Source organism: Mustela nivalis, assembly GCF_964662115.1.
Source record: "Mustela nivalis genome assembly, chromosome: 14".
NCBI classification, from domain to species: domain Eukaryota; kingdom Metazoa; phylum Chordata; class Mammalia; order Carnivora; family Mustelidae; genus Mustela; species Mustela nivalis.
In genome coordinates this window covers 12,247,794-12,264,526 of record NC_139033.1, presented here as the reverse complement: position 1 = coordinate 12,264,526, position 16,733 = coordinate 12,247,794, and the positions used below count along the sequence as shown (strand labels likewise).

The following is a 16,733-nucleotide window of genomic DNA, read 5'->3' as shown; positions in this document are numbered from 1 at the left end:
AACTTGTATTTTATTTAATTTTTTAAATTTTTTTAAAGATTTTATTTATTTGACAGAGAGAGAGAGACAGACAGACATCACAAGTAGGCAGAGAGGCAGGCAGAGAGAAGGGGAAGCAGGCTGTCTGCTGAGTAGAGAGCCCCATACGGGGCCCGATGCTCTATCCCAGGACCCTGAGATCATGACCTGAGCTGAAGGCAGAGGCTTAACCCACTGAGCCACCCAGGTGCCCTTAACTTGTATTTTAGTAATGTTTTCATTGGTTTGAAACTGACAAAGTATGATGTATTACCATTTATGAAGTAGTAGAATAGAAATATAAATTGCACCAGAAGTATTATGACAGGAGGCGAGTAAATGGCCACTTATAGAAGAAGGAATCTGGGTGAAATGTCATTTGTGTTGCCATTTGTGTTACGGACTGCTTAAATACTGTGAAGGCAAAATATGACCCGAAAGAGATCCTGCTCTGCAGATGTTATTTTTGTTTGTTGCAAAGTATAAAAAGAATTAGGTAGTAATTTGGAAAGATCATAGTATTACTTTTTCTATAATTATGGTAATGTCATTCTGTGTAAATTGTCCTCTGTTATCATTCTGATTAACATCAAATGATTTCAATGGTGGGGGCTCCTGGCTGGCTTGGTCAGAGAATTGTGTGACTCTTGATCTTGGGGTTGTGAGTTTAGCCCCATATTGGGTGGAGAGGTTACTTTTTAAAAATGGGGAAAAAATTTCAATGGTCAATTTTTAATTATATAGATTGCTTTTGATACATATGCCTATTATTCAGGTCTTCGATTTTAAAGTGTACAAAGTATCACTATACCAACTCTCTTGGGCTGAATATTTATTTTATTTTTAAAGGTTTAATGAAGAGGCTAGAGGAGGAGATAAAATTTAATTCTTATATGGTTACTGAAAAATTTCCTAAAGAATTAGAAAGCAAGAAAAAAGAATTGCATTTTTTACAAAAAGTGGTTTCAGAGCCTGCAATGGGCCAGTCTGATCTTCTTGAGCTTGAATCTAAAGTAAGTGACAATCATCTTCTTTTTATAGATCCCAATTTTATCTCATCCCCAGTCCTGTGAAAATGATATGAACTGCTTTCTGTAGTGTCCTACTCTTGACTCAAATTAACCTGTGCTGAGTTGACAGTTTTATGAAGAGTTCTTTTGAGCAATTGTAGCTTGTAATGCTGTTACTTAAATCCACATGATGTTATAAAGACTTAGTCAACTGATTAGGAAACTAAGTAACTTGAAAATGTAAATTAAAGTGTTTACTTATAGGTTTATGTATTCGTAATATAATCATTTAGATGGTAAATTTTAAAATATTTTGCATAAATTATTAATTTTTATTTCCAAAAATAATAATATAGCAATTTTATATTTAAAGCTAAAATATTTGTATTAGCCTTTTAGGCTTGCTTTGGAATTACTGAACTTTTTTGTAATGCTTATTGAAACCTGGTTTTATGTTATAACATTTTTGTTCCATAGAAATAAAGCACCAATCAAGTGTGTATTCTTAAAAAATAACAAATATGACAATTAATTCTATGATTTTGATTTGCTAATCCTTTAATGTGCTTAATTACCAACTATACTTAAATACATAATTCTAACTACCTTATTCTTTTCATTTTCTTATAGAAATTACATGTCCAAGTGTGATTTGGCTCAAATTTAATGTCATGGAATTAAAGGGAGAACTCTAGTCTTTTCAAAGGATAGATATACTACTGAAAGCCAGGGAGTTTTTTGTTGTTTTTTTTTTAATTACTTGAGGGACTGTATGCTTCTGTTGGCTTTATTCACTTCTATTTTATTACCTTTGATAAAGGAGTAATGAGTAGCATAAATGACAACTATCATCAAATCACAGATCACAGAAGGGTTTTTAGATGTCATTATGTCAACTCTCAGTTGGGTTCATGAATTCCTCACACTAAATCCCTGGGGAATGTTAGTCTGGATTTGCTTTATCACTTGCAGTGACTTGAAAGTCATGTTAGGTAAGGGGTAATTTCAGATTTGTAGAAATTCTTTCTGACAATAATGTATAAATAGTTCACGTAGAATTTTTTAGTATAATTTAAACATGAATGGCTATATAAGTAATCAAAATGTGTAAATATATATTATGAACTATGAAATGTAGTTTTTCTAAAAATAATCACAACAACCCACTTATAACATTAACGAACCTGTTCCTTCCATGAAATCACTGATTATAAGAACAGTAAATTCAAAGCTTGGTTTGGCCAAATGTCCCTTAGTTTGTGTAATCATAGGAAGAGTTTTAACTTTCTTTACTTTCATACTGTTTTAGATAAATGAAATAAATGCACAGATCAATCAGCTGATTGAAAAGAAAATGATGAGAAATGAGCCAATTGAAGGCAAACTCTCACTATATAGGCAACAGGTGAGACCACTGTTTTGCCCCTCATATTTAGATCTTTTATCTTTTGGTGAACATCTTTGTAAAAATTCCGGGCTGTGTTGTGGATAGTCTTAGAGTAAGAAGGAAGTAAAGAATAAATATTTTTCTGTTATTGCTAATCTCCAGATTATAACAAAAATTTTGTGGAAAAGCCACAAAACATGCCTGTTCAAGTTTGAAATTCAGTACACCTGATCATGCTTAGTTTCCTTACCGTCTGCCAGCTGTGGTAATAGAGCTCTTTGTGTTTTATCTCTTGGGTGTGAAACTTGATTTTTTTTAAATGAAAGCTTACCTTAAGTGGTATAAAATCAAAATATTTATAATCTTTAATGAATTAAAGGCAATATACCTTTTCAGCTTTCAAGTTAGTTTGCAAGTATAGAATAAGTTAAATTTTAGTGCCTAGGCATTTATCATTTAATCCACAGCTATAAGATTGAGAAGGTATAAATGTTCTGTATTTCTAGACAAACGCTTCAAATGAAAGCCATAGATTATCTGACAACAACCCAGTCAGGAGTTTTGTGTGATGAGCATTCTGTAACATTTTTCACAGATACTAAATTTTCTTTTTTAGATGCTAAAATTTTTAAAAACCTTTTTATACTGGAGAATTTAAACTGTATACAAAGGTAGAGAAAATAGTTCAGTAAACCCTGCGTCCCAGGCTATAACAATCATGGCCATTCTTGTTTCACTATACCCCAGACCAATAATAGTAATCTAGTTTTTTTAAAGCAAATCTTAGACTTTATATCATTTCATCTATAAATATTTCAGAATGTATGTCTAAAAAATAAAGGCTTAAAAATCTTAATAGCATACTACATCTGAAAAATGTCATAATTCCTTGATATTGGCAAATATCCGGTGTTCATATTTCCTGGATTTTCTTCCTTCCTTCCTTCCTTCCTTTCTTTTGTTGCTCTGTTTTAATTGGGGTACTTACAGGATTCATACACTGCATTTCATTGATATGTTTAAGTATCTTTTAATTTGTAGCTTCTCTTTGCCACTTATTTATCTATTTAATAGTTTTCTTGCAGTTAATTTATTTGAAGAAACTTGTTTATCCTTTAATAGTGTCCTGTTGATACCATTGATTCCTTCTTTGTTTATCAGCAGGATTGCCTCTATAAAAGAAACCTCTCATCAACATTTTGATTAAACTGAACTATAGTTCATTTAGGAAAGACAAGCTACATACTTGATTCTTTAACAGTTTTCAAAGAGAATTGGTTTCCTCCAAGTCATTTTCATTCTCCATCAATTAAGATAGTTTTTCATTTTTTTAGTTGCTTATTTACTTAATGTCATTATGAATCATTGATATAATTATATTTGGTAAGTTTAAGACATTTTCTTTAATGATGCTCAAATTGTCCCATTTTTGGCCACTATGAGGCTTTTCAAGTAACTTCTAATTCCTTTTTAAGATTCTATTTGTCAGGCACCTGGGTGGCTCAGTGGGTTAAAGCTTCTGCCTTCAGCTCAGGTCATGCTGCTTCTCTGTCTGCTTGTGATCTCTGTCAAAAAAAAAAAAAGATTCTATTTGTCTTTGATAATGTCTTTGCTTTCTGGTATGATTAAGATATTTCTGTGCTCATTTTTTATATTTCCTATCCTAGGCTTAGAATTAGACTTTCTTCTATGAGTCTGATTTGCTTTAGTAGGAAATAATATTTAGAGACTGAAATCTGGGTATTAGGACTTCCCATTGCTCCTGGGTGATCATTATTTTTAGATCTTTTTAGTGGACAAAGCTAAGAGGTAGTTTTTTTCTTCCTTCCTAATGTACATCATGAGTTCATACTTACCCTTCCAGGTCAGATTCAAGGCTTCTGGGCTTCTACTTAGCCTTATCAGTCTCATCTTTCTCCTTATCCCACATGGGAAGTTCTGGTTCTCAGTAACATGAACATAATTTAATCCATTACTTGCTTTTTTTTCTTTAATTTTATTTATTTATTTGACAGACAGAGATCACAAGTAGAGAGACAGGCAGAGAGAGGGAGAAGCAGACTCCCTGCTGAACAGAGAACCTGATGCGGGGCTCAATCCCAGGACCCTGGGATCATGACCTAAGCCAAAGGCAGAGGCTTTAACCCACTGAGCCACCCAGGCGCCTCTCCATTATTTGCTTTAATCCACACTTTACACACAATGTTTCAAAACAAAAGCAATAATACTGCCACCAAAAATATGATCGCTGCTGAAAATTATTTTTCAGTTTGTTTTGTCCTTAGGATATATCCCACTAGGGATAGACAAATTACTGTTTTAAAGTCACTTAGAATAGTTCTTCTATATAGTTATGCCATAAATTAAACTGGATACGTATATATGTTTATTTTTAGAGATTACTTTTTAAAAATTTATTTATTTATTTTAGAGAGAGAGAACCCACACGTGAGTAGGAAGGGGCAGAGGGAAAGGGAGAGAAAGAATCCTCAAGGAGATTCCCCACTGAGTAAAGAGCTCAATGCAGGGCTCCATCCCAGGACCCCAAGATCATGACCTGAGCTGAAATCCAGAGTTGGCCAATTAACCAACTGAGCCACCCAGGCACCCCTAGGGATTACTTTTTTGGGGAATAATTTATTTTATAATTATTTAAAATATTTACATGATTCCAAGTCAAATCTAAAAAACAAGAAATACTCAAAGAAGTTTCTAGCATCTACTCTGATGCTATCCACCATAATCTTTCCTTCCCTTATAGGTAATTTTTAAAAAATTATATACTTTATTACTCCATTAAAAATAATAGTATATTACATAGACTCATATAACTTGCTTCTTAGAGAAGGAAGAGTATATTATACACACTTTTATTTTCCATGCTTTAAAATAAATTTTTTTTTAAGATTTTATTTACTTATTTGGCAGAGAGAGAGAGAGGGAGAGAGCAAGCATAAACAGGGGAGTAGCAGGCAGGAAAGAAGTGGGCTCCCTTCTGAGCAAGGAGCCCGATGTGGGTGGGCTTGATCTCAGGACCCTGGGATTATGACCTGAACTGAAGGCAGATGCTTACCCAACTGAACCACCCAGGCACCCCACTTTTCAAAATTCTTAATGATACATGCTGGTGGTGGGGCGCCTGGGTGGCTCAGTGGATTAAGCCACTGCCTTCGGCTCAGGTCATGATCTCAGGGTCCTGGGATCGAGTCCCGCATCGGGCTCTCTGCTCAGCAGGGAGCCTGCTTCCTTCTCTCTCTCTCTCTGCCTGCCTCTCAGTGTACTTGTAATTTCTCTCTGTCAAATAAATAAATAAAAATCTTTAAAAAAAAAAATGATACATGCTGGTGAATAGTAAAATAATCTTTATTCCTTTTTATTTTAAACAACTTTATTGAGGTACAATTCACATACCATACAATTCACCTATATAAAATGCACAATTCAGTGACTTTTAGTATATTTAGAGTTGTGGAACCATCACTACATCAATTTTAGAACATTTTTATCAGCTCAAAAAGAAACCCTTTACCCATTAGCAGTCACTTTGCATTTCCTTCCCAACCCTAGGCAACCAAGCTGTCTCTATGGAATTGCCTATCATGGACACTTCATACAAATGGAATCATACAATATGTGGTCCTTTGTGCTGGTATCTTTCACTTAGCATAGTTTTGTTTTTTTTTTTAAGATTTTTATTTATTTGAGAGAGAGACAGTGAGAGAGAGCATGAGAGGCGAGAAAGTCAGAGGGAAAAGCAGACTCCCCATGGAGCTGGGAGCCCTATGCGGGACTCGATCCCAGGACTCCGGGACCGTGACCTGAGCCAAAGGCGGTTGCCTAACCAACTGAGCCACCCAGGCGCCCCCACTTAGCATAGTTCTTAAAGTTCACCCATGTTGTAGTGTGAGTCAGTACTTCATTCTTTTTGTTATTGAATAATATTCCATTGTATGGATAGATCATATCTTGTTTCTCCATTCATCAGTTGAGGGGTGTTTGGGTTATTTCTACTTTTTGACTGTTACAAATAATGCTGCTCTGAACATTTTTATACAAGTGCTATGTGAAAATATCTTTTCTCTTGAGTATATTCCCAGGAGTGGAATTGCTGTTTCGTATGATAATCCTGTTTGACATTTTGAGCAAATGTCAGACTCTTTCCAAACCAGTCCAACCAATAGTGTAGAAAGGTTTTGATTTTTCCACATCCTTGCCAACACTTCTTATTATCTGTTGGTTTTTTGTCGTCTTCTAGTTCTTCTTTTTTTTTTTTTTTTAACTATAGCCATCGTAGTTGGTATGCTTATTCCTGTTCACAGTCTCCACTGAGTGCTTATACCACAGTTCATGCAGACGATCACAGTTAGACATTTGGGCTGTTGCCATTCTTTTGCTATTACAAATCATGATTCAGTAAGCAGCTTTTTGTTTATGTCTTGGTGTATTTTTGCCAGTGTTACTTTCAGGATGTTGTCCCAGAGTTGAGAGTACTAGGTACATTTGATAGATATTGCCAGATTCCTCTCCATAGAGGTTATAGCATTTCATGTTCCCACCTCAGTGTGGGAGAGTGCCTGTTCCCTCACTGCCTCCCTGTAGAGTATGTTGTTGAACTTTTAGAGTTTTACCATCCTTGTAGGTGAGAAATCATATCCTGTAATAGTTTTAATTTTTGCTTATCTTATTGTAAACAAGGTTGAGCATCTTCTCACAAGAGTAACAGTCATCTTAATTTCTTTTCTGTGAATTGCCCCGTCATGTCTATATCCTCATTTTTCTCGAGAGCTGTTGGCCTTTTTTTCTTTATATATTAGAAATAATTACCTTTGGAGCGCCTGGGCAGCTCAGTCAGTTAAGCATCCGACTCTTGATCTCAACTCAGGTCTTGATCTCAGGGTCGTGAGTTCAAGCCCCATGTTAGGCTCTGTGCTGGGTGTGGAACCAACTTTAAAAAAAAAAAGAAGAAGAAGAAGAAAAAAATATTTGCTCTTTGTCTGGCTTATAATTCTAACATTTTCCCCCAGTTTGGTATTTGCCTTTTTACTTTTGTTTTTTGTTTAAAGATTTTATTTATTTGACAGAGAGCACAAGTAAGCAGAGCAGCAGGCAGAGCAGTAGGCAGAGGGAGACGGAGAAGCAGGCTTTTCACTGAGCAGGGAGCCTGTTGCGGGACTCGATCCCAGGACCCTGGGATCATGGCTTGAGCCGTAAGCAGCCACTTAACCTACTGAACAACCCAGGCGCCCTGCCTTCTTACTTTGTTTACAATGTTACATCACCATGGAAAAGTTCTTTTTTTATTTTTTTAAAGATTTTATTTATTTATTTGACAGAGAGAGATGACAAGCAGGCAGAGAGGCAGGCAGAGAGAGAGGAGGATGCAGGCTCCCTGCTGAGCCGAAAGCCCGATTCGGGGCTCGATCCCAGGACCTCTGAGATCATGACCTGAGCCAAACGCAGTGGCTTAACCTACTGAGCCACCCAGGCGCCCCAAAAAGTTCTTTATTTTTATGAAAAATCAAATTTACTTTATTTTTATGAAATCAGATTTAATAGTTTTTTTCTTTTATTATTTCAGGTTTTGAGACATATTTAGGAATACTTTCTCCTCTTTTAAGTTATAGAGAAATTTGCCCAGGTTTTCTTTTTTGGACTTCTCTGTTTAATTTTTTTTAATTTAAATCTCTGATCTACTTAGAATTTTTTTTCTAGTTATGCTATTTATTTTATATAGCTATCCAATTATCCAATTGTCCTAATACCAGTTAAAAAAAAGTCCACTTTTTCCCCTATGGATTTGAGATTCTAATTTAAAAATGCTATTGGATGTATTTCTATATTTTCTGCTTTTCCATTGACCTGTCCTGTTCAGGTACTCATATAAACTTATTTACAGGAGCTTTATAATCTAGTTCAAATAACTGATAAAAGTAGTCACCTTCACCTCCAGTTGCTGTACTTTTTTTTTTTTTTAAGATTTTATTTATTTTTTTGACAGAGAGAGAGATCACAAGTAGGCAGAGAGGCAGGCAAAGAGAGAGGGGAAAGCTGGTTACCTACTGAGCAGAGAGCCTGATGCGGGGCTCAATCCCTGGACCCCAAGATCATGACCTGAGCCGAAGGCAGAGGCTTAACCCACTGAGCCACCCAGGCGCCCCCAGTTGCTGTATTTTTTCAGGGTTTTTTTTTTTTTAAACAATTCTTATTTGTACGTTTTTTCCATAAGCTTTCTTATCCACTTATCCAGCTCTTGAAAAAATTAATTTTTTAATTGTTGGGTTTGTACCTCGGAACTTACATCTTTATGATATCTGAGTCTTCCCATCTAAGAACATGTTATGTGTTTCCATTTGTTCAAGTTTATTTTTTGGTTTGTTTGAGTGTTTGTTTTCCCTCAAAGTTTTGGACTTCTCTTGCTTACATATTTTATTTTTTGCTCTTATAATTGAGGGCTTTTCTTTCCTTATGTCTTCTTCCTCATTTGTCTGTAAGTGCTATTGATTTCTTTACTGTAGTTTTCCCATAGATTCTCTTGGGTGTTTTAGGTTTATAATCATATGCAATGAAAATTCCAACTTTTCCTGTCAAATTCTTATGCTTCAAATTGCTTTCTCTAGTCTAATGGTATGAACAAATACCTTCAACACAATATTAAATTATAGTGGAGTTAGTGGGCATTTTTATCTTATTTCAGATTTAGTTTCTCTGTTAAATAAGATCCTGGTTTGGACTGAGTTTTATACTTATTTTTTATTATGCTAAGGAAGTATACCATTGATTCCTCTCTGGTTCTGATACTCTTATCATTCCTTCTCTCTCTCTCTCTCTTTTTTTGGCTGGAATAGAGAGAAACAAACTCCATAGAGAGAAACATTCCTTCATCATCTGTCTTTCATTTTTTAAAAAAAATATTTTATTTATTTGACAGAGATCTTAAGTAGGCAGAGAGGCAGGCAGAGGGAGGGGGAAGCATGCTCCCCGCAGAGCAGAGAGCCTGATGCAGGGCTCGATCACAGCATCCCAGAACCACGACCCGAGCCGAACGCAGAGGCCCCAACGAACTGAGCCAACCAGGCGCCCCTGTCTTTCATTTTTTAAACAGAGAAAATAGACTTGTTTAAAGGGTTTGCATTAGAGATTTCCCCTCCCCTATCAGATTTGTGTCAAGAAAATATTTGTACTATTTCACTTAAGAGGACAGTTTGGGGGACGCCTGGGTGGCTCAGTGGGTTAAGCAGCTGCCTTCGGCTCAGGTCATGATCCCAGCGTCCTGGGATCAAGTCCCACATCGGGCTCCTTGCTCAGCAGGGAGCCTGCTTCTCCCTCTGCCTCTGCCTGCCATTCTGTCTGCCTGTGCTCGCTCTCTCCCCCCCTCTCTCTCTCTGATAAATAAATAAAATCTTAAAAAAAAAAGAGGACAGTTTGGCTAATGTTTTTCTTAAACTAGTACAGCCATGGTTCACTTAAGGAAATCCCCCAAGAGTGGCTTAGTAATATAAAGTACTGCATTCATGGCTAAGAACAGCCATCTGGATTGTGTAAACATTTGCCTAATTCTGATGAGTCACATGTTTGATTTTAAATCTGCACTTTATTTATTAGAATGCCCCAAATATAATCGATGTTTTAACATTTCATTTTCAAAGTATGGATATTGAATTTAGGTAAGATAATCTGTGTTGTAGTTTTGAGAATAAAACATTCTTGTTTTCTTTCAGTGAAATGGAACCTACCATGCAGAAAAATAAAAAACTTAAGGAAAGCTTCTATTTATGTACCTAGAAAGTATCTTCATTAACATTTGAATGTTACTTGACAATATTTTAATATTTTTATTTCTAATGTATTTTGTTTCACTGCTGATATAGCCTGTATTTTCAGGGCTTTTATCTTCTGAATGTTTTGGGGTTGATATTTAGTATACATTGCATATTCATATTGAACAGATAACTGGTGATGATAGGTAGTAGGGCAAAGGGTATTGGTTAGGAGAAGCCAACCTAATATTGAAAATTTAGCTTGATAAAATCTAAAAAATTGATAATTTCACAGGATAATAGAAAGTGGATAGTATGTCTAATTTTACGTTCATTTTTAATGCTCAATTAGGCATCCATTATTTCTCGTAAAAAAGAAGCCAAAGCTGAGGAACTTCAGGAAGCAAAGGAGAAGTTGGCCAACCTAGAGAGAGAGGTGTCAGTGAAGACAAATCAGACCCGTGAATTTGATGGCACCGAAGTTTTGAAGGGAGATGAAGTAAGTTGAGGTATCTAATGGGACAAGGATATGAGTATTGTTTTTGTTTGAAAACATTCATGTTTTTACTTTTTTGGCTTGAATATCAGTAATGGAAAGTTGATTTTATTTTATAAAACCCATTTATTTAAAACTAAAAAGTCTTTGCAATAATATTAAGATATTCTTGCTTAGAATGACAAAGATCTTAATGACTTTGTGAGATAATGTTCCAGATTTTTACTCTTTAATTAACCAAACTTATATTGGATTTATTAATTATAAATATTAAGTTATAAAAGTAAAGCAAAGTGAGTAGGAACTAACAGATAAGACAAAAATTCTTATTCATTGATAAACATTCCAGAAAGGGCTGAGAAAATATCACTAAGTTACTTTGCCCCTGGGACTTGTACCATTTAAATGACTTCATTGTAGATGCTTGTAAATTTTAAAAATACAACTCTGTCTTGTGTTGCTATATACTTTAATTTTTGAACAATGTTTTAACAGCTGTTATTTCCTTTATCCTTCTGTCAGAGTGGTGAGATTAGTGGGACAAGTAACATGTCATAACATGATTGTTATCATATATATGGCTAAACTTAAGCACCAAAAATATAACCCCCATCTCATTTTCATAAAATTAGCTCAAGAAAGAATGAATAAATGAAGCAAAATGTCTTTAGCACAGTGCTTTTTTCTTTTAAGTGAATCAATTGATAGGTGTTATTTTAATTCCTAATCCTTGCCTGTATTTTACCACTTTTTACAGCTCTTTTATTTTATATTAGCTACTTAGCTACTAGGCCTCAGCAAAAGCTACTTCAAAAAGCTGCTCACATTCAGACTTCATTTTTGGTTTTGAACAGTTACCAAATTCATACTGTTACAAAATTGGCAGTGGACCTTCACTGGCCACACACAAATCTTGAGTTGTTCCCACGGTACCACTTTTCTCTGTGGTGTTTCTGATTGTTGCCTCCCAGTATGCTGTTAGCTTTCTGCAGAGTAGTAGATTTCAGCAGTAAGCACGTGACTGAAAAATTCCTTTGGCTTTTAACATCCGCTTCCAGATTGCTTTAGGAGATGGGAATATTTTAAATGTTACTTGGAAGCCAACAGGGTGTGCTTCATGACATCCTTGCAATCTGGGGTGGGGTGGGTAGAGGTTAATTATGCAGTAATTTTGTTTTATAAGAGACCATGCTACCTCCTACCATTTTTGTCTTTTCTTAAGAAAATGCTGCCCAACTGACAAGAAATACTGATTACCGTGGCCACATTTAGCATGAATAGTGCTTATAAATTCAGCATTAGATATTCCTTCTATGCAAATGTGAGGGGAAAGAACATAGTGCCATCCTATTAGGTTTTAGTTTTGATCAATTATAGTGAATAGGAGAAGAGTCTGATAACAGGAAAAGCTTGCTTTTTTTTTTTTTAAGGGGAAAGAGAGAACTTTGGCAATGATAAGGTCAACTTGGTTTTTAAACAATATCTGGTCAGAAACTAGAACAAACCAAGTAAATCACTTGGCAGTTACCTAAAAGAACAGAAGGTATTGGGGAACATTAAGCATAATTTTGTAAAGAACAAATCTTGGTAGACCAGTTTTATTTTCTACTTTGATGAAGTGATAGACCATATGGACAAAAGGGAGGAAGTTTGTTATACTTAAAATTATATAATATAGCTGGACTTCAGTGAGGTTTCATTTGATATCACATGGTGATCACCAAAAAATCATGTTTCTTGCCACCCATCTGTTAACACAGTTGGTGAGAGGGTATCGAGTAGTAGCATGGCATTTAGAAAGAATAACTATACCAGGAGGCACGGATAGGAGAATGAGGAAGAGGGGGGGCCTACATTAATTGAGCACTTTTTATACGAGGCTCTGTGCTAGATGCTTTGCAAACACTTGTTTACTTCTTATATTCTTGTTATTGTTATTTACATTTTACAATTGAGTGAAGCTCAAGGAGATTGTAGATGCACTTATAGGTAATAAGTGGCCAGCCTGGGATCCAGGTCTTTCTCACATGTTCCTATTTGACCTTGAGCAAATCACTTCTCCATCTATAAAATGGGGTGGTTGCTCTTTATTGTCATTATGAGGAACACACGAAATAATGGATGTCAAAGCTTCCAGGAAACTGGAAGGCTCAGTCAACATGTAACATCTGGCATCTGAAAGTCACCATTCCTATGAGCCTCATGTTACTACATGTGTGCAAGGTGGTATAGTGGAATGGTTAAGGGCATGGGCTCTAGAATTTAGTTGTTTGGGTGCAAACCTTGGCCTTGTCATCTTACCAGATGGCTAACCTTGGGCAGCTTCCGTAACCTCTTTGTACTCAGCTGTAAAATGTGACTGTTATCACTGTATACCTCCTAGAATTATTATTGTACAGATTAAATGAGTTAATACCTGAGAAGTGCATAGAATAGCACGAGCACATGCTGAGTGTTCAGTAGTTGTTAGCTCTTGATATTTTTATATTTTTGTCAGTCACATGAATGAAGAATTTGAAAGCTAAGAATATGGTTTATATATTTGAAATTGGTATTTCCTAAAATGGGTACAATTCAATAGAAGTAAATATGAAAAAGGTTTTTGTTTTTTTTTTTTAAAGATTTCATTTATTTATCAGAGGGGGGGGGAGAGAGCGAGCACAGGCAGACAGAATGGCAGGCAGAGGCAGAGGGAGAAGCAGGCTCCCTGCTGAGCAAGGAGCCCGATGTGGGACTTGATCCCAGGACGCTGGGATCATGACCTGAGCCGAAGGCAGCTGCTTAACCAACTGAGCCACCCAGGCGTCCCTGAAATAGGTTTTTTTTAATGGATAAATAATTTGCACAGACACAGAATGCGATAACACTAATGAGAGTCATTTTAGCTGCTATTCACTGAGCAGTTACTGTGTGCTCCATCTTTAAAAACATATCCTTGATGATGGTTGCGCAATGATGTGAATACACTTAATGCCATAGAACTGTACACTTAAAAATGGTTGAAAGGGTAAATTTCATACTATGTGTGTTTAACCACAATAAAATACACATGCAATATATCCTAATTCAGCCTCTCAAGAACACCTGTGAGGTTAAAATTATCTCCATATCGTGATTGGGGAAATAGGCTTAGAGAAATTTAGGTAACTTGCCTAACGTCACACAGTTATTGAGTGGCCGAGTAAGAATTTGAGCTCAGGTCTGACAGTCACTAACTGTTAGCTTGCTAGAAGCTGTATGACAGTCATTTGTTTGGATATAAACCTTCGTTCCTTGATTACCCATATGTGGTTATTTGATTAATCTTTTCTTGGAAAAATTTAGGAATGTTACTGTGTTAATAAGGATAAATGTGACAAATGCTATACATATAGTAATTTATATTCCTTTGTTGTTTTCTTTTTAGAGGTCAGCTAGCAGTTTTTAAAGTTGGGTATTGAAGTATGCATTTTGATGCTTCCTACTACCATTAAAGTTAATATTCCAGATGTTACATTTCGTCTGAGAATTTTAGCTCTTCTGTTTGCAGATGACAAGTGCTACAGGCATTTGTTCCTCCCTAGACTTTTTCATTATTATTCCCTGGATGTTTCTTATTAATAAAAGATGAAGTGTCTAAAAATGCTCTTCTTTTTCATTATACTTTGGTTATCGTTTGAACATTTCATTTTCATTGTATTGCCTTGCTTAATTACAGCAGTAGGACAGGAATGTGTTTATCTCTTATAGTGCCAGACTTCTGACATGGGTAGGAATTTCTAGAACTGTTGAAATTATCTTCTCAGTGGTAAAGGTTTTCTTACCAGTCTAGTCTATCTTGATTTCTTTCTCTTCACACAGTATTTGGTAGGTGATAAGAAGGTTAAATTTAGAGACTCTAGGCTCTTAACATAACTAAAAATTGATGATAATGAGTGTCTTTTATATCTTGAGGTTTTTTATATTGGATTTTAGTATGTAATAAGTATAGGGATGCCTGGGTGGCTTAGTCAGTTAAGTGACTGAGCCTTTGGCTCAGGTCATGATCCCAGGGTTTTGGAATCAAGCCCAGGATTGAGCCCCACATTGGGCTTCCTGCTCAGGGGGAAGCTTGCTTCTCCCTCTCCCTCTCCCTCTGCTGCTCCCCCGGCTTGTTCTCTCTCTCTCTCTGTCAAATTAATTAATTAATTAAAAATCCAAGTACAAATCTAGCTGAATCGATATTCTCAAAAGAATTTTGAATGATATTCTCAAAGAATTTTGAATGCTCTCGTATGTGAGAGAAGTTACCCAAAATTGCCATGGAGCTTTGTCCTTGATACCAACCTATTTATTATTCTTATCAATAATTTTAAGATTAATTGTTAATGGTTATTAGGCAGTTACAATGTGCCAGACAGCATCCTAGGCTTATTATATATGTTATCTCGTTTATTTCATTGAACAACTCTAAGAGATAGTTATGATCATTATTCCTAGATTTTACAGATATGGGAACTGAGGCACACAGAGGATTTGGCTAACTTACCCAAGATCACATGGCTAGTAAATAGTAGTATCATGATTTGAATTGAGGTGGTCTCTCTCCAGAACCCTTAATTTTCGCATGACAGGAGGCTAGAAGGAATAGTCAGCCTGAGAGAGATGATAGAATTAGGGTTCAAAGTCATCTTGGGAGGCAGGAGCATTGTGCTGAAACAAACAAAATGCCATTAACAGGATAATGAACACAATGTTGTAGAATTTGAGTTTTGCCTGCCACCTCAACACACCACCCGTGAGTAATGCAGCATTAGAAAACAAATTATTATATTCCACTAATAAAAATTTAATATCCTACTTATGGTGAAATTATGCCTGGAATACTATTTTACATTTTTATGTTTTAAGAAGGACATAGTCAAGGCAGAGTCCCGTTGAAGGTGACCAAAATGCATGAAAAATCTGGCAATTTTCATAGAAAGAATTGACTGAGAACAAAAAAAAGGCATAATAGAATTGCATTTAAATTTCAAAGGGTTTATGGAGAAGATTGTGTGCATAAAAAAGAGTTTATTAAGGTTCAGACCTGAAACTGCTATTCTTAGAAAATCTTGTTTGCAAAGTTGGCCCTTGGCTAGCATCTAGGAACTTGGAATTTAGAAAGATTCCCACCATTCCCTGAAAAGAATTGCTCACTCTGTCTTAACTGTGTATACAAAGAATGTGGTTTATGTTGAACACCTGCTTTGCTTCCCAGACCTTGGACTTTTGGTAAGGGCTGGGCAGAGAGTATGCCTCCGTGATCAACCAAATGTCTGGGTGCTGAGTCTCTAATGAACTTACCTGGTTAGCAGCATTTCACACATAGCGTTATAACTCATTGCTGGAGGAATTAAGGGAGAAGACTCGTGGAAGCTTGCCCCTGGTTTCCTCTGGATTTCAACCCCTGTGCCTTTTCCCTTTGCTGGTTTTGCTTGTATGTTTTCACTGTAATAAAGCATTGCCAAGAGTATGACTACATGCTGAGTTCTGTGAGTCCTCTTAGCAAATTACTGAACCTAGAGATGGTCTTGGGGACCCCTGACCCAGATGGATTAGTATGCTTCTTGTTTGTTTGACAGAAGGCAGAATTAGGACTAGTGGTGAGAAAAATATTTGATTGACTATAAGGAAAAAGTTCTACAACTTAAGCTTTCTTCAGTGGTGAAGCAGGCTGCTGCTGGTAAAAAAGAGTGCTCCACTGTATAAAATATTATGACGGGGCACCTGGGTGGCTCAGTGGGTTAAGGCCTCTGTCTTCGGCTCAGGTCAAGATCCCAGGGTCCTCCAACCCCCTTGCCTCTCTGCCTACTTGTGATCTCTGTCTGTCAAATAAATAGATTTTTAAAAAACTTTTAAAAAATATTATGACAGGGGTGCCTGGGTGGCTCAGTGTGTTGGGCCTCTGCCTTCAACTCAGGTCATGATCCCAGGGTCCTGGGATTGAGTCCCACGTAGGGCTCTCTGCTCAGCAGGGAGCCTGCGTCCCCACCCCCACCCCTGCACCTGCCTGCCTTTCTGCCTACTTGTGATCTCTGTCAAATAAATAGATAAAGTCTTTAAAA

At 36.3% G+C, this 16,733-nt stretch overlaps 1 protein-coding gene across 8 annotated transcripts in view; it reads left to right on the top strand.

The window, feature by feature from the left end:
* The window catches only part of IFT81 (intraflagellar transport 81), a 192,450-nt gene that overhangs the window by 126,145 nt on the left and 49,572 nt on the right, over positions 1-16,733 (top strand). For all 8 annotated transcript variants that reach the window (XM_082698408.1, XM_082698410.1, XM_082698409.1 and 5 more), the window contains 3 exons: positions 868-1,031; positions 2,338-2,433; positions 10,525-10,671. In XM_082698408.1, the coding sequence (XP_082554534.1) occupies positions 868-1,031; positions 2,338-2,433; positions 10,525-10,671 (407 nt within the window). The remainder of the gene's footprint in view (positions 1-867; positions 1,032-2,337; positions 2,434-10,524; positions 10,672-16,733) is intronic.